General features: G+C 33.1%; 1 protein-coding gene across 1 annotated transcript in view; it reads right to left on the bottom strand.

The window, feature by feature from the left end:
* The window catches only part of LOC149907820 (agrin-like), a 45562-nt gene extending 23955 nt beyond the window's left edge, over positions 1-21607 (bottom strand). The window contains exons 1-6 of the mRNA XM_090102936.1: positions 21515-21607; positions 15071-15895; positions 7827-7862; positions 2314-2523; positions 1650-1862; positions 314-538 (exon numbers count right to left, since the gene is read on the bottom strand). Coding sequence (XP_089959062.1) covers positions 314-538; positions 1650-1862; positions 2314-2523; positions 7827-7862; positions 15071-15857 — 1471 coding nt within the window. The 5' untranslated portion in view covers positions 15858-15895; positions 21515-21607. The remainder of the gene's footprint in view (positions 1-313; positions 539-1649; positions 1863-2313; positions 2524-7826; positions 7863-15070; positions 15896-21514) is intronic.
* Positions 21608-22039: the final 432 nt, after the last annotated feature.

The raw sequence follows: 22039 nt of genomic DNA, 5'->3' as shown, positions 1-22039 counted from the left end.
GCTTTCAAGAATTCCATTCAGTTAAGACAGTTTTCGCGTTAAAATAAATACTTTAATTGTATATTTTGATGTTGGTCTTGGATAAGCTCTAGCGATAATTGAGATAAGTCATTCAACAATTTCAATTTCCAAGAAGTTTTGTTCACTTATCGAAAACAGTCATATTTATCAAATAAACTCGAACAGTAACATTGATTTAAATGCCAAAGTAAATTAGAACATTCGGTGCTAAAACAAATTTAATATAACCCATATATCGATAAAGTCTCATAAAGGGTGTATTCAGACATATAGACTTTTATCACTCACGTACCTGAAGCACATTCTCCTCTATACGCTATGGACAGTTGTTGTCTCGTTCGACACGCTTCCAGCCGTAGCGCACATTCGCTGATATAATCCTTGTAGTCGGATCCACATACAGCAGAACCAGGCCGAACAATGAGGTCACAGGGAGGTCCACAACGACACACGGCAGCTCGAACTTCGTTTAGCTGACAGACGCTGCCGTCCGCGCATTCGTGTTCCAAACATGGATCTGAAAATAGGCTTTGCTATAATTCATGCAGATTTATGTTTTCATACTACATGTCCAAAACGACGCTGATGAACCGTTAACATACAACACGTTTAACGGGCCATTTTCACACTGATTTAAACATGTTTATTCCACACACCATTTTGATTGTTACGTTTTAAAATTTCTCATCGCAAAATAATTTAAAATGCACTTTACTATACAGTTACCATTTACAATGTGCAATATATAAATAAAACTTCCAAATGACTAAAATAATTATTATACTCGTATGCATTATATAGGTACAGTATGTTTGAGTGTGGAAAAAGCGTGTACAACAATAGTATCGACAGTGACAAATTAAACCAATGCTCTTATTTGTATGTCATTAGATTAGAAATATAGTACAGTATTTGTGATTAATCACAATAGTGTTTCTCTATCCGAATGATTATTATGCTTTAATAATACTTAATAATAATTAATGAATTCTGATAATAAAGCATTGCTAATAAACGAAAACATTCTACATAGAGTTCCCGTACTCATTGTAAGCCAGTCAATACGGTCACCAAGATTATGTCCAAACATATGAATTCACGTCTGAAACTTCACAGTCCGAGGCGAACAATTTAATGTAAATACAAAAGCGAGCTAGTAAAGTAAACAGCAAATCTTACAAAGGACGTCGGAATGTGCGGGCATTTGGCTTCGTACAAATTTAGTTCAGATCGAATGCTCCGGGACAATTTTGTGAAAAGGGTACACCAAACGTAGTTTATAGAATAAAATATAAAAGATTGAATTACGGCTCTTGATAAAGGAACTGCTTAGAATTCCTGACTTACTTTTTATTGAAATGGCATAAAGAGCGAAGAATAAAGCGTCAATGGTTCTCATAGACGTATAAACCCTCATCATAGAAATACTCGTACATCCTAATATTCTAAAGCGATTAATACCACATATCCCTCAACTCTCAATATTTGATTTTACCGCCAATAAATATGTACTTTATAAGACTTAAGATACACAACCTTATCATCACACTCTTTTTTTTGCCCTACAATAAAGTTTAGTTTTGAAATTCCCTTACATAACAAATACATCGCTTAACAGCGATCCTTACCGCATTTCCCGTGATATTTCACGGTAATATTGAGTTGGTTCTCGCAAGCGTGCTTATCGAGATGACACGCGGAGGGGTACTCCTTGCCGTCGGTGCCGCACACGACTTTCCGCCTCTGGCAGTTGCGGGGACAGCGGCACTCCGCCTGCCCGTAGGTGACCACGCAGCGGGCTCCGTTCTGACAGGTGACAGAGCTGCACGGCTCGCCGGCTTCTGGTTGAAGTGAAATAAATGAATGATCCGCGTTTGTTTTATAAACAACGATATGTAAACAGTAATTCAAAACACGAACATAACGTCTTGCGGAACTACATATTTGTTTATTAAAAGATTTTAAACTAACCTATATTTTATGAACAAAAACAATATAAAAAGTGCGTTCTTTCAATTTTATTTTTATGCCTGTTTTTACTTCAACACAGCAACTTCACTAAAAATGTTAAAAATTATTAAACGACTAAAACTATTAATTTAATCCACCTATAAAGACAAATAAAATATCCCTTCCGCAGAAATAGCCCTTAGATAACATTAAAACAATGAATTGGTTGACCATAATAGTTATAACAAAGAAAATAAAAGTCAAACTATATAGCCGTTGTTCAGTTGTAAACCTGTAAGTTGTAACCTTTTGACAAACTCCATTGCGTGACACGACACTTACCACATTCACCCTCATGCTTGACGCGTAGGTTCAACCTTCGCTCGCACGCTTCCTTACGCAGGAAGCAATGGTTGCGGTACGTTCGGCCAGCCGTCGAGCACACGGGAGCCGCGGTGGAGGGACAGCTGGTAGGGCACGCGCAATGCGCCCGCCCGTCGCCGAGCGACACGCATTCCGCGCCCCACCGGCAAAACGTTTTCTCGCAGGCCTCTACGGAAACAAATTTTTACTTCAGTTTGTTATTATGTACGAACTTGATCAGGATTATGATATGTATAGAATTATATAATCTATACTAATCTATACTAATATTATAAAGAGGAAAAGTTTGTAAGTATGTATGTATGTATGTATGGTTTTCACGCATAAACTACTGGACCGATTTCAAAAATTCTTTCACCATTAGAAAGCTGCATCTTTACTGAGCAACATAGGCTATATTGCATTTTAAAAAAAATTAGAGATCCTTACCAAAAATGCAATAATGTAACCCAAGGTGTAAAAAATTCCTCAATAAAACTTCTGTCATCGCGTGCGCTGCGGAATCTATTGAAGATAGAACAAAAAAATGTTCTAAGGTATTATAGAATGGATCAATATCTACCGCGATAAAGAAAGTCCGCGATACCATATGTCCATCTTCAGTAGTTATGTTACTACAACAACTTTTTTACGTTTTCAAAGTAAATAGAAGTGCCGACAGTAATCAAACCATGTTATCCATACATATATATTAATCCTTATCCCATTAAATGATGTTTTATTATAGACTGTTTCAATACCAGCAAAATACTTTTTAAATGAAAAGAATTGGATATTCCATTCAAAAGATATAACGAATTTTTAAAAGTGTCAATCTACAGAAAATAGTAGGTATACTGTTCGAGCAGGCCGTAGTGCGGGGGTCACGGAGGAATTCTACCAATATGCGTCTTGACGGAACACAGTGGGGTTTTGGTCGGTAGGAATCCGACATAACCCACGGCCCCTCCCCCGGAGGCCGTGGGTATCTATGAAAGATTTCCCCACTAAAACAAAAAAAAAGGCCGTAGTGCGGGACGGGGTAAAGGTGATTTTCATGTGATTAAAAATTAAACCTATAGCCCGACCTATAGTAGACTTTTCACTGTAATGATATCGCTATCTATGCGGGTGAAACCGCAGGGCATTGCTAGTCATAAGTAAAGTGGAAAAGGTGCTTTTCATGAGAGCAGGTACAATGATACTTCAAGTTCAATCAAGTTACAAATAAAATTATAATCAAAATATATCATGACGACCGCACAAAATTCATTATTTTATGAAATTTCGTGTTCCAGGCAAAAATGTCACTGATCAATACTCATTGTTTGTAATGAAACTCATGTTAAAAGGTTGCAGTTGAATCCACTTGGTGTAATAATTTACGTGTCTGTTCCATAGACCATGTATCCATTCTGCTATTTTAATACTTTACACTTCATTAAACCTTACCCTAACTCTATATACACCTCTAGGACTCTATATTCTTATATAGACACTATATATAGTCTAAAGTTTTGACGACGCGGTTGGCGCAGTGGTAAAGTAACTGCCTACTGAGCCGACGGTCCCGGGTTCGATGATTCGATCCCCGGTCAGGGCAAATATTTGTGTGATAAACTCAATTATTTGTTCTTGGGTCTGGGTGTTATCAATATATTATGTATTTATTAAATATTATAATTATCGTCGCCTAGTACCCACAACACAAGCCTTAATTGAGCTTACTGTGGGACTAGGTCGATATTTGTGTAATAATGTCCTATATTATTTATTTATTTATTTATTATACATAGTCAAATTATATTTCTAAGCCTTTCCAAGGAAGTTGCGTTTTAAAGAAAGTTTGTTTTCAATATCCTACTAATATTATAAATGCGAAAGTTTGTGAGGATGTGTATGTGTGTATTTGTTACTCTTTTACGCAAATACTACTGAAGCGATTACAATGAAATTAAACACTCATACAGATGGTTACTTGGTTTTATCCCGGAAACCCCACGGGAACGGGAACTATACGGGTTTTTCTTTGAAAGCTTGTTATTGATAAAGAGAGCAACAGTTTGCGCGTAATAACATGGTATTGAGAAATCTTATGCATCTTTTAACGCTCTGTATTTTTAGTATAAATTAAAAAATGCTGGTGGATAATATAAATAATATGTAACCAAGTATCACTGGAGTAATTTTAAATATCTTATTTATTTAATTATCTACAACGGAAGTACAAGCGGTGCTCATAATTACTTTTGAAAACCATTAAAGAATTTTTCCTCTATATTTCTTGAAAGAAGTATTATAATCAGGATCGATTATACTGTCTGTGTATCCAATTAGCAATTTTAAGCAAGTGTGTAGTCTCGCCCGCATGACAGCATCCAAGCATTGGCCACGTTCCATAAAATATTAAGCTGACACATAAGAAAGTAAATATACCTATCTTAACTAGACTTCTCTTTGCAATCGATTGGAAAGTAATTTATTTAGGTGGAATAAGGGTATAAGAAATGTGTGTTCGTGATGTTTACTTTGGCATGAATGAAAATACATTTTAAATTTTATTGTAATTAAGATTAAACCGTAAAACGTGGATTTCAATGCAAGAAATATTATCAGTTCAAAAAAAAATTGTATGCATCCTTCCTAATTAAATGAAATGCATTAGATGAAATTCAGCTTTAACTAAATTGAGATATTTAATTGCTTTCCTATTTGAAATATGAAGAACATTTACTATGTACCGAGAAGTAACACTAGCAGTACAAATTATATTTGTTAATACGATCATGTTTCTACGGATTTTCCTTGTAATATTAAAGCCTTCTATACTATCCACTAACATAAATACACAGACAAATTGAACAATTATTTAGTAAACAGGCAAATATAATTATTCAGCTATGTTTAGAATACTACTATTTACTCACGTTCTAAAAGTTATTCTAAATGCTAAACGTAGCAAGCAAAGCCAATAACGAAATCGTATCCGTCTATCAATATTCTCTAATTTTGTATGAACTTTGAAAAGACGTGATTTCTTAGCAAATCCTTGACTCAATTACCTACCTACTCTATTCCCAATTTTCTACCTGGCGCGTCGGAACCGTGACTAAATTATTAAGGCAGGCTAAAGTTAAATGCGAATATCCGTTTTACCGCATTGTGTTCACTGGCTTTGGGAATTGACGATCTCTATCATCTAGTTAAAATTCCAAGCAGAGAAATTTCGGTGCGAAGTCACACCAAGTTTTAGTGAAGCTAATTTACAACTTTTTATATCTGTTCAAATTGTTTAGCTAATATAGTAGATTCTGTGTAATATTTTATAATTTACTTACTTAAATATTTACCTAATTACTTTTGAACTACAACTAGAATGTATGTATAACTAGAATTGTAGGTTGTTTCATTCCTATATAAAATATTATCATTTTATGAAATTTAAAAAAGCCAAAATTAATTTTGTTTGTCTATCAGAGTAAAATTACTTAAGGATATTGATATTAAAAATCGCAATTTTCCAATGGAGCACACACACAGCACCACACTTGTACATTAATAACCAAATAAACATCTCTCAGAAACCGTTTTGTGAGATCGCTGGGGCGCCATCACGAAATTCCAAATTAGCATAATACCGTCAAAGAGAGTATGAATTTTATTTCCAATGTAAGATTACATCAAGCATCTAAATTCAACCACGAACTCATTTCCTTGACTTTTATAAAAGCTTAGATGAATCCGCTTAAAGGAAAGAAAGCAGCCGGAAATAACAATTTCGTAAGAAACAAACAAAGTGTTAGGAAGCGAATCACTGTAGAAGCCTGATATAAATGGGGACAGGAGGGGAGATAAAAATGATGGCGGATGTTCCCTCAATGGAAGTAAATTAGTATATATTCAGGTTACGGCTTCAGGTATTCTCGAACTGTTTGAATTATTAAATCTATTTCAAGATTTGAATTTCGACGTTAAATTTCTTGCTTTACTTCGAAATTCAGGCTAGTTTATTCTGTAACTAGTTTAAAGATCCCAGGTATCTACATCAGGATTTTATGCAATAGTCTGGTTGTATTTTTATCCGATTCTATTCATAACACTCTCAATTTACGCAGTAGAAGACTTTTTTTTCTAAAAATAACTTTAACTTTCAAGATCATTTTCCTAATTTCTTTTTCAGTATAATTATTATCGTTCCTTGAAGGGATTTCCATAAACAATAAAAAAGTTTACTTTAACTTCGGTTTTACTCAATGTTCAAGAATAAAAATAATATGACGTATTTTCCCTATCTGGGATCTATTCATAGATTCTATCACATTTACAATACGATTTAAATATAATATATTACGAAAATTTTTAAATTTTTAAATGTAGGTATCTTATTATTTCAAATGAAATTGTTAATTAAATATGTCATTTATTAGAAAGAATTGTTATCACCATGATCATAATAGTAATCAGGTCAACTCATTAGCTCACTGTAAAGTATAAAAATTTCTCCATTACTTCATAATGAACTGCAGAATTAAAATAAACATATAAAACATGAAAAAGGGAAAGCCACGAACGTTTCGAATAGAGAGATGTTTAATAACATAATTAATCACAAGGAAATCATAACAGAGCATTTACTGAGTAATGCTAGCAAAAGCGCTCCCACAGAGTATGAACAAAGCAATTTCGCTGGAACTACGTAGTTGGCATGTCACCCACAACGAACGCTTGTGTGAGCCGCAGATAAGCTCTCCTACTTATCTGTGCCGCTGTACAAAGAACGAATATTGTTGAATGTACTAAATTTATATTTAGTCTAGCAAACGACACGTTGATCTTGTGTTGTTTATTAGAAATAAGTCCAAACCAAGCCTTCGCCACAAGGCTTGCTTTGGATTTAATTTCTAATAAATAAATTGTTTAAAAAATCCCTGTTAATATATTACAGAAATCGTATAATTTGATTAGTACATTCCGAGGATAGTAAAGAATTTATAAATAATTAGTATACATTTTAAAGAATAGAAAAGAAAACGATCACGAGGTGGAATTCGAACCTGCGTTTTTCACGGCGACCTGACCAATTTGGCCACCCCTGATCCCGCCAGCGCAATCGAATTTATTCTACTCTTTCAGTTTACACCATGTGATTATTGTTTACATTAGTTGAAAATGATTATGTTATAAGGATCTCTAAACATAATTTATGTGTGAACTTTACCACTTCACTTAGATTCAAATATTCGTATACAAAACAGTATTAAACATATAATGGAGAAATGTTGCGAGAGACCTGACAAATTGTTCCACAGTATCAGTGAAATATAATTTCACTTTGCCAAACAAATAATAACATTATAATCATAACTTTCTTCAGAAAGCCTTAATTTGAATAAAAGTCATACGTATAAAGAACACCTTGTCGTGTTACGAAATCAAATATAAAACAACAATATTATTTGAGGTGATATTAAATTTGAAGCTTCTCAACATACCTTCAGGAGCCGGCGGCCGTGGCTGATAATGTAAATCTGGAACAATAAAACATTTGATATAGTCAAATTCATAGCTTCTTAACACAACAATATATATACGTTAGTTGAACTAGCAAATATATTGGTTATTCTGAATGTATAGGCTCTATGTTTGTCTAGGCTTTTAATACAGTGGCCAACATAGAGCGACCACTCACATCATGGTAAAGTGATGATAAAACAAATACTTTAAAAATACAAAGAGCATCTCTGCAAACACTTTCTATAGAACATACTTAATAATAATTTTGAAAACTGTTATTGAAAACGTTCTATTTCCTCGACAGTAATATAATTCAAGTCTTATTTGCACAAATATTTCACGGTCTTCAATTTAAATATTGTACAAACACGTTCAAGAAAAATAACTCGAAATGTGTATTTCGCTACACAACTGAGACTCAATATTTTGCTTTCGCGGTTAGAATTCACAAAACGGCGGTAGATATCACGAGCTAAATCGACTTACAAAAACACATTTACGTCCGAGCGGATTCATTTCGCCTTAGGTACCTCACCGAACATAACATTACGGAATGTGACACACAAAGGTACAAAGGTCACTGCTAATGGTCCCGCATTACGGATAAATATAAAATACAAGAGCCAAGCAAATGGTCACAAGTCGGGGTGTGCTGGGGCGGTGCGCCATATTGTTTTATTGCAAATTGGTTGGACGTATATCGCGCCTGTCCTTTACATATACGGGGCTATTAAACTACGACCGGTGCCCAGTCACGTGTTAAACGAATCCGATCGCTAGCTTATGTAAGATAGAAAACTGTGGACGATTGTAGTCCACGTTTTGTGCGAATTAGATTTGTGGACAAATAAATACGTACGTATAGATACTGTGCTGTACTAATTAATCTAATTTATACGTTGTGAGGAGACCTGATTTGTTATGAAACCAATTAAGCTATTCATAATTTTATGCCCATTAATATTTATAAATTCAATGGCAATTAATATTTCCATTAAGATTTTAATTTCAGCACAATGTTTTGCATGTTATTTAAAAAGACAATAGCGAGGTAAATTAAAATTTAACACAATATATTATTATGTTTTCTTTTTTTATATTTTGAAGAATATTTTCAAATTAATTTAAATTTTGTGAATATTCTACGAAACATTTGAGTTTCCAAACCTTATTTGCTACGCGGTTGCGTTGCTACGCGACTCCAATGTTTAAAACTGATTGCGTTACCCAAATATCGTAATTTAAATCGATAGGATCAATGCTTTATTGATTTTGAACCATCTTGTTATAGACATATGGTTATAGACGATAAAGAAAGCGAGTTCCTTAAGGCCCTTCGCTCATGGAGCTACTCAAAAAGAACTAGTCACAAACTCAAATTACTAACGAGTTGCCTGAGCGTCATAGCCCATACATGTTCTATGGAGATTAGCACACGACGCGACTAGTTACTAACTGGTGAGTAACGCGTTAGCAACCAATCACGCGCGACGCGTCGTGCCGGTCTCCACGCTACTGGTTTCCCGAGTTTCTTTGTTTTTTATGATAAAAATGAACGAGCAAACATTGACAAGTGACTGAAACCTTATAACTTGAGTAGCGTTGTATGCGAGATACAATTTGTAACTGGTTTGTAATCGTAATTACTGATTAGTTCAGTCATTTTTGAGTAGCTCCATGAGCGAAGGGCCTTAGGCCCTTCGCTCATGGAGCTACTCAAAAAGAATTAGTCACAAACTCAAATTACTAACGAGTTGCCTGAGCGTCACAGCCCATACATGTTCTATGGAGATTCGCACACGACGCGACTAGTTACTAACTGGTGAGTAACGCGTTAGCAACAAATCACGCGCGACGCGTCGTGTCGGTCTCCACGCTACTGGTTTCCCGAGTTTCTTTGTTTTTTATGATAAAAATGAACGAGCAAATAACAGAAGTGACTGAAACCTTATAACTTGAGTAGCGTTGTATGCGAGATACAATTTGTAACAGGTTTGAAATCGTAATTACTGATTAGTTCAGTCATTTTTGAGTAGCTCCATGAGCGAAGGGCCTTAGTTAAACCCCTGACTGCGAGTATCTTCGTTTAAAACGTGTAATTTGACTTACTACTACTTAATTCTGCTACCATAACCTCAGTAAAATGCTACCTATTTTCATTCTTTATATTCCTTTAACGATTGTTTAAACTTTAAAGTATCACACTGTACCACTGTAAATTTCTTTTTCTGTTTTGATTACACTTTCTGATTATAACATCTAAATGTAATTCATAATATGTAATACTAATGGATTACTTTGTAGCAGCGAGTGCGTTCGCGAGCTGACTGAGCTATCATTTTATAAAATCAACTACCTTCACTTATTTTTCTAAAATTGACATGTTGATTTATTTATTCTAAATGTGGGTAGTTCTGCACGTAGTAGGTAACTATTTAGTAATCTGTGGTTGGTTTGTTACATTTATTACTAGTCGTTGTTTATTAACCCGAAAAATTACAGCAATTAACGCCTTTCGATTAAGGAATTATATCATAAAAAAATTGTCCATGGTATAGTGGTGATTTGGTGAACCGAGAAGAACTTTCATGATGTAGGTTATGTGTGGTAATAAACGCCGTGTCCCAATTAACACGGAAACTTGCTAGTCTATCACAATCATAATCTACCAGATTAACGTAGCCAGTACCTCTGTAACGTTTGCGTTAGCAGATGATGCTAGGAAATTGCAGTGATGAAACTTAACCGTCGACGTGTCGTAATACCAAAGCCAAATCGAATACTGTGGAACATAAAATTAAACAGATATCGAATCGAGAACGTTTCAATCGAATAGTCGCAGATTAAGTTCGGTAGGAACGCAACAGGAAAGTGGAGTGGAATCGATTCACACAACGAATCGAGCAGAGGCGGCCGTTATAGCGCCGCAACAAATTGAAATTGATATCATCGCTGGGCAGCAGCCGGATATTACGGGTGTCAAGCGCAATCACGCACTGGCAGGTACGATCTAAGTATACTCTTTATCTTATCTATATTTAAGGTAAATTGAATCTCTTCTAAATTCCCGAAATGGTACGTAAAATTGATAGCTGTCGAGCAAAATAATATAACAAAGCGATAGGGTGAGTAAAGTTAAGCTTTGTATTTTGAGGGTCTTGTCTTTTATGTTAAGAGTGATTTGTTTATGTGCTATCGCTAATTAGAAATTTACTTTTTACAAGAAAATTAAAAATTTTACATTTCAGAAGTAAGTAATTACCTGAATTTTAATTTAAACACAGTCAGATACAACTTTCAAAGACGGCCTACATGCTTATTACTACCCGAAATCCCATGGCCATATTCCTTGATAAACTCTTCTGATCTCTTATCCCAATCCCCAAAGCGATTTAAACTTAAACCCATAATTGTGGATGCTTATGGGTGGCATGGCCCTTTTCAAAATTTCTAAGCATGACGTGTTTTGCCTTCCTATCACATGAAACGGTGGCTTGGTATACTTATTTAATATGTATTGCTGATTATGATCTTATCATGGAATAATTTAAATAACTTTTAGTGACCGGTGTTTTGTTTGAACTGAACACTAGCACGAAATTCAGTTTATTCTATATAGTTTTACTAAAATTGACCAATACTTCGATCACTTTTGCTAATGCTATAGTAAACTCTTACAAAGTGAGTTGAAACGTTTCCATTAACTGTATTAAAACAACATTCGAAAACATGTAAGTAAGAAAAGCGTCCCATTTACTTTGCACGTGATATTTTTTTGACAAAAAGTTGTAGCAAATTATTATATTGTTCTGGAAGAATAAAGTTTATACTTATAGGTTCAGGTTCCCTTAATACAGGTTATACCTAGTAAGGGGGCCTGAACCCCAATCCAATATGTCAAACTTATGTATGAATTCAAATAAAGATTTTATTTATTATTTATTATTTATTATTTATTATAGTTTATCTTCCATACTCTGAGACCTCTGGGTCTCAGAGTATGGAAGAGGATACTCTGAGACCCAGAGGTCTCAGAGTATCTATAACCAACCTTTATCATTTGTCAGAACAAATGATAAAGGTTGGTTAAAGATAATGGTGTTATTTTATATACTAGAAGAAATAAAGGCGAAGTAGGATTAACAAATTTTTGCATTTGAAAAAAAATGTTATATCAAATAGCGCATTATCCTCTGTATAAAAATATTATATGATATTGAATAATTGAAGTTATATTATGGCTTTCGGCTATTTTTATAAAATCAGTTTGTCTTGTAGGTAGGTACTGTTAATTTCCGTGGGATTGCCGATATATATTTTCGTCTTTGAAGGATAACGACATTGTTAACATAATTTGCGAAAAGAATAATATTAAAAATAAAACAGCAATATAAGACATGTTATAAGTACACGTGTAAGACATGCAGCGTGTTAAAAGATAAATAATTAAAAACAAATAGGTAGATTACAACACAACAAATATATAATTCAAAAGGTTATGAAGCCAAAAGCCTATACCTGATATTTATTTAAAGTATATATATAAATGAATGCATTATATGCGATAATGCGACCAGCGAAATACTAAAGTTCTTTTTATTTATTCCATGACAAGATCATGATCACATACCTACTGTTACATAGTTAAAGATCTGAGGTTTACTCAAAAATCTAATTCTAATCAATTGAAAGTTGAGGTGAAAATTTGTATGGAGAACAATTTTCACAATATGACGGGCACGGTAGCGAACAAATGCGGTTTTATCTTATTATGATTATTATTTATTATAATAATTTTGTAAAAAATAAGAATATATCATATTCAAAATTGGAAATATTCTCCAAACGCTTCCTGTTTGGTTATCTTTCAACTTTAGACCTTACATTCTTCATCGGTAATACTCCTTTTACTACTCCAATATAATTTATAAAAGCCAGGAAATTAAGGCATTATACACCTCCTCGAACATTATAATTACGATTATAGCGTCCTTCAAATGAATGCCTTATTGGTTTTATTCTAGGTATAATTACGGTTTATAAATCACTCCTTTCCTCATATTTCTTTCGGGCATTGTATCGTTGGGGGCTACCGTACCGTATTCTTTTTTAATGTTATAATATGCGTGCTAAGCAGCAGTTATTCAAATTCACTATCGTTGTATGAATTATAGCTTCATACTCAATTATTTTATTGTGTAGGACACTGGCGTAGCAATGCGCGTGATTTATATGACTTTGCTTTTTGATCACCCGTGGGGGCAATATAATTTGGCGGCTATTTAAAACCGTTAAATTTTATCAATGAGCAAATATATTATCAACTTCGCGAAATATATGATAAATTATTTTAATTAACTACGCGCGTGAATGCTTTATGCAATTATATTAGTGATCTATTAATTGCAGGTCAACTAGTTAGTACCTACTATTTTTTTCATACATCGTGTGTTATAGTTTTAATGTACATAATAATTTAGACAAATCGGAAATTAAGACAAGATCAAATAAAAATAATATTGGACTTAACTCTTACTTTTAAAGTACTTTTACATACAGACTTTTACATTGATAGTTAACTGTGATCGAAATCTAAATAAAACAAGAAATACGTAAGCAGAAAACTAACATAATAATATGAAAGTTATCATATCTGTTTCCTATTTCAGTTTTCATTAACGCTATCCTTATACCATTATTCTCTACTTGAAGCTACGCACAGTTCATAGACCGGAGTAAAGGCTCAACGTCATTCCGCTAATATCTATACAATGTACAGTATACACATGTCCATAATAGTTCGTACAAAATATAAAACTAATCTCTCGTACATTACACAAGAATGTTGTGCTCAAACAGCGTGAAAATTAATCGTTCGATTAACCATTCGCGCCCGGCTCTCGCAGCTAAGCCGAACGTGACTCGTGAATCAGTGCCCGAACGACGCCGGTGGAAATTAATTCTCTGAACAAAAAAAAAATCGAAATTCGAACAAACCGTTTCGACTTTTCGATGGCGTATTGAATAGAGTTCGAAATAGGTACTTTTTTACACTTTATTCCAGTTATACAATAGTGATTACAACTCGTGCGTCGTTTGGCCAAAATTCTGTCTCTGATATTGCCTCTGTTACTGCAAACACGCAGTTTTACTTGTAATTTCATTATTGTTTTTATTCGATTTTTGTGTACAGTTTTATCAGTTAAAACTGGCTCAATTTATTACCCGAACACAAACGCAAACACTACTCTTGTTAATACAAAAAACAACATTTTTGACGGTCCCCAATTGAATGTTATGTTTAATATCATACTTTCAATTAACCACATTATAATAATTATTGATCTCATATTTAAATTAAAATAGGCAAATCCAATATTTAAAGTACCACAATTTATTTGCATTTGAATATTAATCCGATCCCTTAATTCTGTTAGTTTCATTGGAATTTTAAAATCGTCTACGTGGCGTTCGAAGTGGCACTAAAATAAATGTTCTGTCAGAGAGAAAAACGAGCGGAACGTACCGCCCGCACCCACCCCATACTTGTTCACCTTACTATTTCATTTCTACTGATTCTACTTTAAATTACAGGTAAAATGTCATACGCAGATGTAATAAAAATTACGGAACAAGGAACTTTTCTTTTAGTCGTTTGTTATGTTTTTCTTTTGAATGAACGGATGGAAAATGTTGATTTTGGTCCAGATTTAAAGGTTTTTACAACAATTGTTTGTATTTAACGTGCTTAAATTGTAAGTTTTAGTTACAGCCATTATACTTTTTTTGGTCTAAATATTAATATAAAAAGTTGAATCAAAGTTGCTGTGTAAAGCTCTTAACACGAAAATAAAGTGAATGTTAAATTATACAGGTTTTATATAAATATTATTTTTAGGCAACAAAGGAACAATCATTGTGATCGTAATAATGTTTATTTTTTAAATCTTAGATATAATTTTCATCCAACAAAAAATTCAGTACTTCTTAAAGTAATTTATAAGTTTTCTATGAATGTTACTGAAACACGTTACTTATTATTCAAGTCCAATAAAAATTGCAAATAAAATATGTTCAACGTACGATAATCAATATTTACAAACTTCATAAATTGCTAATATCGATATGTGCTACGTAAATAGCAATATGATAAAACCTTATTTCTAATGTCCTAGATAAATCTACATAGTACTACTTACATTACAATAATTGTAATACTTACAATTATTTGTTAATAGAAACCCTGTAGAAACTCCCAACAGAACTAGAAAAAATAACAGCAGCAACACAATAAGTGCTGGTCTACAGTAATGTATCCAGCAATAGTCCTCCGAGTTCGCAACTTGAACGTTCGACGACCACACACAACACTTTCCACAAGCCGAGTTTGTCGTACTCGCTGATCTCACAACAGCACTGTTTCCTTGTTGATTCACTATCACACCCTGCACTGAAGCATTGCTCGTCTGGCCGTACACCGCGTTCTTTTCAGACAGCCGCCCGAAACCTGAACTGTCATCATCCTGAGAAGTGCCATAAACGCCGTACGATGCAACCATATCGACGCCCGATAAAGATCGCGTAGTAGCTGCGTTGCCACCGTTTTGTACCTCATTATTGTCAGAACTAGGCCAGCACTCGCACGAACATCGATTTTCTTTTCTTCTGCGTGCTTGAGTCGCTTCTGATCTTATAATTTGTGCGTCGCTTTTCTTTTCCTCTTCCTTTTTAACCTTAATCTCCTGTGGCACGATCTCATTGTTGGGGGAGTAAGTCGGTTGAATATTTTTGTGATTTTCTATGTACCAATGTCTCTCCTCAGCTCTGAGCGTGGTATCGTTATTGCCTTCGTAGACATCTGCGTAATTCGAAAGAGGGTGTGATGACGGGCTGTAGACGGGGACTGGAGCGAGCTGGTTGTACCCGCGGTCGTACTGAGGCGGTCGACTATTCGTCGCATAGTATGTGGTGGAGACAGGCGCGGTGTAGTCGAAGCCCGGCCTGTTCATCTTCAGTCCTTATTGGCCTCATTGGAATTTACTATAAACTAAAATATTATTACAATATTATAATAACGTTCTAACAATCTCCAATCTCGTTACTATAATGCTATCCAGTTACAAAGGATATTTTAATCATATCGCGAACAAGTAGGAACAAATTGGTTTATAAGCAAAGTAATAAATAGCGCCGAACCGAAAGGTGAGTTAACTTTGTAGACAAACTTCGCTGATTTTGTTATGTGTTACACTTGGAGTCAGAAAGTTATAGAGTAGAATATACACCTGTTTATCTCAATTACCTCTCTTGTTTTACGTTGGTATTTATCTTTTGTGTTAAGACAAGCGCCCGATGTTCCTGGTTCCGGATAACGCAGACAAAGAAGTAGCAACGTGAGTAAATAGGATTTATTTAGTGAATTAGTCTTATTTATCTGATTCCGTAACGTTAAAGTTTAACATTAGGTCTATATACATTTTGTAACAGTATAAATGGTATTTTTTAATTAATTATTAGTATTATGTTTATAATAATAGTAATATCATTTATTAGATTGCGCTTATAGTCATATATTTCAAAATATTTCACCTCATGAGTGTTGATAGTACAATCATTTAACACAACTTTATTAATTAACTCGAAAAGTTTTATCTACTTAGTTTGAACATTGTGAAAGTTTTCTACTAATCCGTATTCCCAATTTTCCTAATTAAAATCTCCTTAATGAGACTCGACACAGATTAAAAGTGCCTTAGGATAAATTACATTAAATCCCTGAGAAAATATGCGTAAATTGTTTATTTTGAAGAGAAAATGTAACGTAAATACCAATTAAAATAATTGTTTTCACCAATCGATACTGTAGATTGTAGAACATTCGGCAAATAAAAAGGATCTCAATTATTCACAGAGTATTATATTTTCCTTACGTCTAAAACGAAGTTCTTTCTTTGATTATGAAATTTTATCGATGAGAAATTTGTTGATTTCTTAAATATTTTTATATTAGGCGTATTAATTTCAGTTCAATTAATAATAGATAATTTTACAGATTATAATTTTATTCCACCATAATACAAGTATCGATACTACATCTATACATCTATACAAATATTATAAAGAGGAAAGGTTTGATTTTTTGTTTGTTTGTTTGTTTGTATGAATTGAATAGGCTCCGAAACTACTTGGCAGATTTGAAAAATTCTTTCACTGTTGGAAAGCTACATCATTTCTGAGTGACATAGGCTAGGTTTTATCCCGGAAATCCCACGGGAACGGGAACTATGCGGGTTTTTTTTTGAAAACGCGGGCGAAGCCGCAGGCGGAAAGCTAGTATTAAATATAGCAGTATTATATCTATGCCTTATTTTTAATATCATGAGAGAATATCGAACTTTATCTAACAAAGCTTACTCCAAACTACTTTGAAGTTGAGGAATAGAATTTCATCTTATGATACTATTTTGCCAAACTCCAATCTGAATGAGACCTTAAGTACTTGGGGACTAGCCTTAGAATTGTTTAAACAGATATACTCCAACCAGTGAAAACTTTACCAAGTTTTGATGTCTTTTTTCGACGTCCATTCTATTGAACTATTATCTGAAGTAGTTAGTTTTGAAGTTTTTAGACAAACTACACAGGCCCTTTCACAATATAAAAATTAAATTCGTATTGACTTCTATAGTACTTTTTCTTGTTATTGATTTGGAGTTAAACATTCAAAGATTATCTAAAGATGTTTACTTAAAATAATATTTTAATTTTTACAACGGATAGTAAATACTTTATGATTTAAAAACGGTAAGTAATAAAGTAACTATAAGAAATTATTGGCATTTATATTAATTAAAACAAAATAATTATTTTCAATCGAGTTCTTTAAATGTCATTTCATATCAATAATCATTTTCTTTAAATGAAATTTCATATAAATATCAAAAATCATTTTATATATTATGTACCTATGTACTATGTAGTACATACATCATTCAAACAAAATCCGTAGCGAATAAAATGTTATTAGATTTGAAACAGCATACAATACGATCATACGTTGATAAAAAGTATTCAAATGTATAAACAATACATACGTAACAGATTGTATAAACATACGTAACAGATTGTTATCATCGAAACAAAATCTTAATTTAATAGGTAATTTGTTTATAAACACCACACTGTACCTCCACTCGTACAAAAATGTTTAATTTTCACGGGAAATATGTTCGAAAATATTAAGTAACAGCTTATACTCGTATAGTGTACGTCAGGGATATAGGAATTGGGTCACTCTGTTTGGTGGCCGAGGATAAGCCATGCTTATAACTATGAAATAATTTAACGAATTACCTCGTTTATAACATGGCTATGTTGTATGTTTTACTGACAAAAATAAGAGCCTTTTGATTATTTTTCACAAAATCTAAGATTTGTCTCGTAGTTTATAAAATATACCTACATTTCAGTTAATATCCATTTCGTATGTAACCAAATATACACATAATAAATTCACACGTTTGCAGTAAAATCCGTTTAAACGGATTTAAAACGCAATCAATTCATTATAATTTAACGCCGCGTTTCGAACACTTTATAGCAAGCGTGTTTCATTCATATTTAACACATAGGTATTGATTAAAAATTCATATCATGAAAAGAAACGTTTGAACGTGATTTTTTAAAAGATAAATAAGCCTGATGGATAATAATTAGTGTGTTTTAAATATAGATACGTAATTGTATGATCACAAGACGCTAACAATTTTATCGCCTAACCGTTCAGAATCAAGCGTCAAGCAAAAAGGCTAACGAGAAGGTTGTATGCTAAACCACGTAGGTGTACAATCGAAAATCTTTACCCTCAGCTTTAGTCAGCAGTATTAATACGAGGGTTCTGCCGTTCTGAAGTAGGCGACATTAAGTCAATAAACCGGCGACAAAACGCGACGCTCAGCAGTTCCCTGCTTCAGTGAAACGGTTCGGTCACATGTGTTAGAACTACCGACACCTGGACGTGAAATGTATGCAAATAGCTGAAACATTTAAATAACCCGCCTTCGTATGGAGCCTATACCAGTGTATTTAATGGTTGGAAACGTGTAATTTTGTAGTTTGCAGCATTTAGGACCACTTTAAATCGTTCGTGAATAATTAATTTCATCCGTTATGTGTACAGTTTTGCAGTACAATTATTGCAATATTTTAGCCGGGCAATAAACGTGAATGGAACTGAATAAAACAATAAAAATTGTTCGCTACCAATAATTATAATGGAAACCTCAGTGATTGTTTTGACAGTTCGAATCCTTAATACCTTTTTATAAAGAAACATCAGCCAATAGCAACGATAATAATAATCAAGGCTTTTCTTTAAGACAAAGCCTTTATTAATTGTGGCAATGTTTTAATAGTCCTTCATTTTCAAATCATAAAATCTATAATGAGCAAATAATGAGTATTTTCTTGAAAAGAAGCATATTGTGTTTGATCAAATACAATAAAATAGATCCTATAGAATATATTACATGTTTTAGCGTTACGAATTATTATGTAGAGATTCTCATAAATTATAAAATTCAGTGAAACATGTGAACAACTCATTACTAGTTCGTACATATGTAAATAATATGTAAGACGTAGTAAGGATATTTTGTCTCAGGATAGACAATTAAAATATTTTCTTACTATCGATTACCTACTTTTTTGGAATAGAGCTTTTTATATTAGGCATAACGATGTGTGACTTTTACATGAGTGGCTTTGTTATAAATTACATTTCAGCTATTCGCGCCTTAGGTTAATCGCATTTTTATCAAAAAGCGAATGAAAATAGTTACCTACCTAGTATTTTCTACATCTAAAATAGTCACGAAATCGAGAAGGTAAATACGTATATATTTGTGATTTTATACGAATAATTATAGTAAAATACGGTTGTAATGAGCATTTATATTATATTTTAGAGGTAACTTCAGGATTTTTTTTATCGAGCAAAATTTTTCTAATCGTGTTTTGGAAACAGTCATCCCATCACACATACGTTATGTAATACATATTAGAAATTTCAGTGCGAAAAAATTTTCAATTATAGCTCATAGATAACAGTCCATTTTGCCGTTTTCACCTACTAAGGGCCCTTAATATATTGCCATAATTTGTAAATTAAATTTTACAGGGATTTTTATAATACAATAATTGATTAACTGTACCCGATGTATTTGTTTTCTACTGTAAAATGACTCTTACATTATTTTTTTATTTCTTGTTTTATTTTTGATGTTTATGTATTACATCTAATGTATTTTTCAAAAAGCTAAAACATAAATATTATGTTTAGTTTAATATATTTATATTTAAATTGTTCTAACAAAACAAGTTACTTTTTTGTTCCACGTTATTAAAAAAAAATGTTGGAGCTGTAAAAATAAAATAACATTTTTAAGTTTTTGAATAGATTTTTATAAAGCCAATAACTTATCATCAAAGTCGTCATAATTCACAGGATTATATTCCATACAATGTCAAAGAAATTACAAAGCTGTAACCAACAATAAACAAGGTTTTTCTTGACAAAACAACATTGACGTGTTGAAAGCAATTAGCAATGGGGGTAACGAACGGAATATAACAGAAATTAATTAAAAACAAACCGAATAATGAATTTGCCACCCGCAATAAAATATTACGACTCGAATAGAAACTAGAGGTCTAATTGGATATGAAACTTTGTTATGAAACAAAACTCTTCGTGAAATGTACAAAGTATTGTTTTAAACAATAACGCATGTTAACTTTGTTTTCATTTCGTATAAAATCTTATGGATATATTATTAAGTACTTAGTAGATATGTGATAAAATAATATTATTATAATGAAGGAATATTAATTAATAAGTACTGATTAAAAATAATAATAACATAGGTACCTAATCCTAAGCGAAAGCTAAGTAAGTAAATGATTTTTTTTTTTGTTCAAAAATTAACAATAATTTTAACAAGAAAACTGTCGCTCTTAGTATGTTTGAGTTTTCTTTACATTATTATTATAAATAACTTATAAGTTTAAGAGGAAAAACGTTGATTAAGGTTAATCACGGATTAAAATTGCCAATAAGTAGTTTCTTAGTATTTTGTAGCGTGCACTATTTTCAGTCTAAAATTATAAAACTCCACAGACGTAATCAGATTAAAATAAACTCGATATTTCATTAATCAGGCGTATTGAGGACTGTTTAAGCATCCTTATGAAAATAAATCAGACGCGTAAAAATGGTTCACTTATTTAATTAAAAGGCACGCTACACGAATTAATTTTAATCCGCGTTCGTCTACCTACAACTACATTTCCATTACTATTTTTTTATAAAAAGCAGTAGCGTTTCTTGGAAAATGTAGGTATTTGTATTTTTTACTTGTTTGTCCATACTTTATTTATAAGTCATCAAGTACAAATAATAAAAAAACTTTATAAACAAAATAATATTAATACCACAAATAAATCTTAAAACTACATTTTAAACATGTCAATGGATAGCATTATAGTATCTAGATTTGAGATATTCACCACGTATTTTGCACGTGTAAAACTCATGATCTAGTATGTTTTAATCATCGTAAGTGTGAAGCAGATCGACCAATGCACGTATACACGCACCGGCACATACATAATATTAAAACACATCCACGCGGAACACTGAACGCATCTCATTCTGGTGCAATATCACGGTTATCATTATGGAAGGTGAACGGAGATCGTGTTACAGTCATAGACACGCCGCGGAACGCACTCGCAGGGTTGGACCGACGTTACGTCGCCGAAGCGCGGCGCGGACTGCCTGCCGTATCCCTACAGCCCCCGCCCGCCCACCGCTCTGTCACCGCCACTTGCCCAAATCCAGACCAGTTTTCATTAATGTTGTTATCGGTGTAAAGTTCGGCCAAGTCAAACTTACAATCTACAGCTTCAATTAACTGTCCGTAAAATAACACTAAACAAGCGAATTCGCGATAACTTTTCGCCGCCGACAACATTGAAATTCTATTACGCTTTATTCCATTATATTGACGTTTCGTAAGCGATTATTAAGAATCGTTTCAATATCAAAGCTAGCCAATCATGACATTGTACGTGGTAAATGATTTGTGAACTAATTTAAGTTGGCGAACAATGTTAGTACAAGCTCTATTGT

This window comes from Colias eurytheme, chromosome 6 (genome assembly GCF_061535395.1).
Source record: "Colias eurytheme isolate Ceu_HAF_F1 chromosome 6, ilColEury1 Martin Lab GWU primary, whole genome shotgun sequence".
NCBI classification, from domain to species: Eukaryota; Metazoa; Arthropoda; class Insecta; order Lepidoptera; family Pieridae; genus Colias; species Colias eurytheme.
Note: the sequence above shows the minus strand (reverse complement) of the source record. Positions and strands in the feature narration are given on the sequence as shown.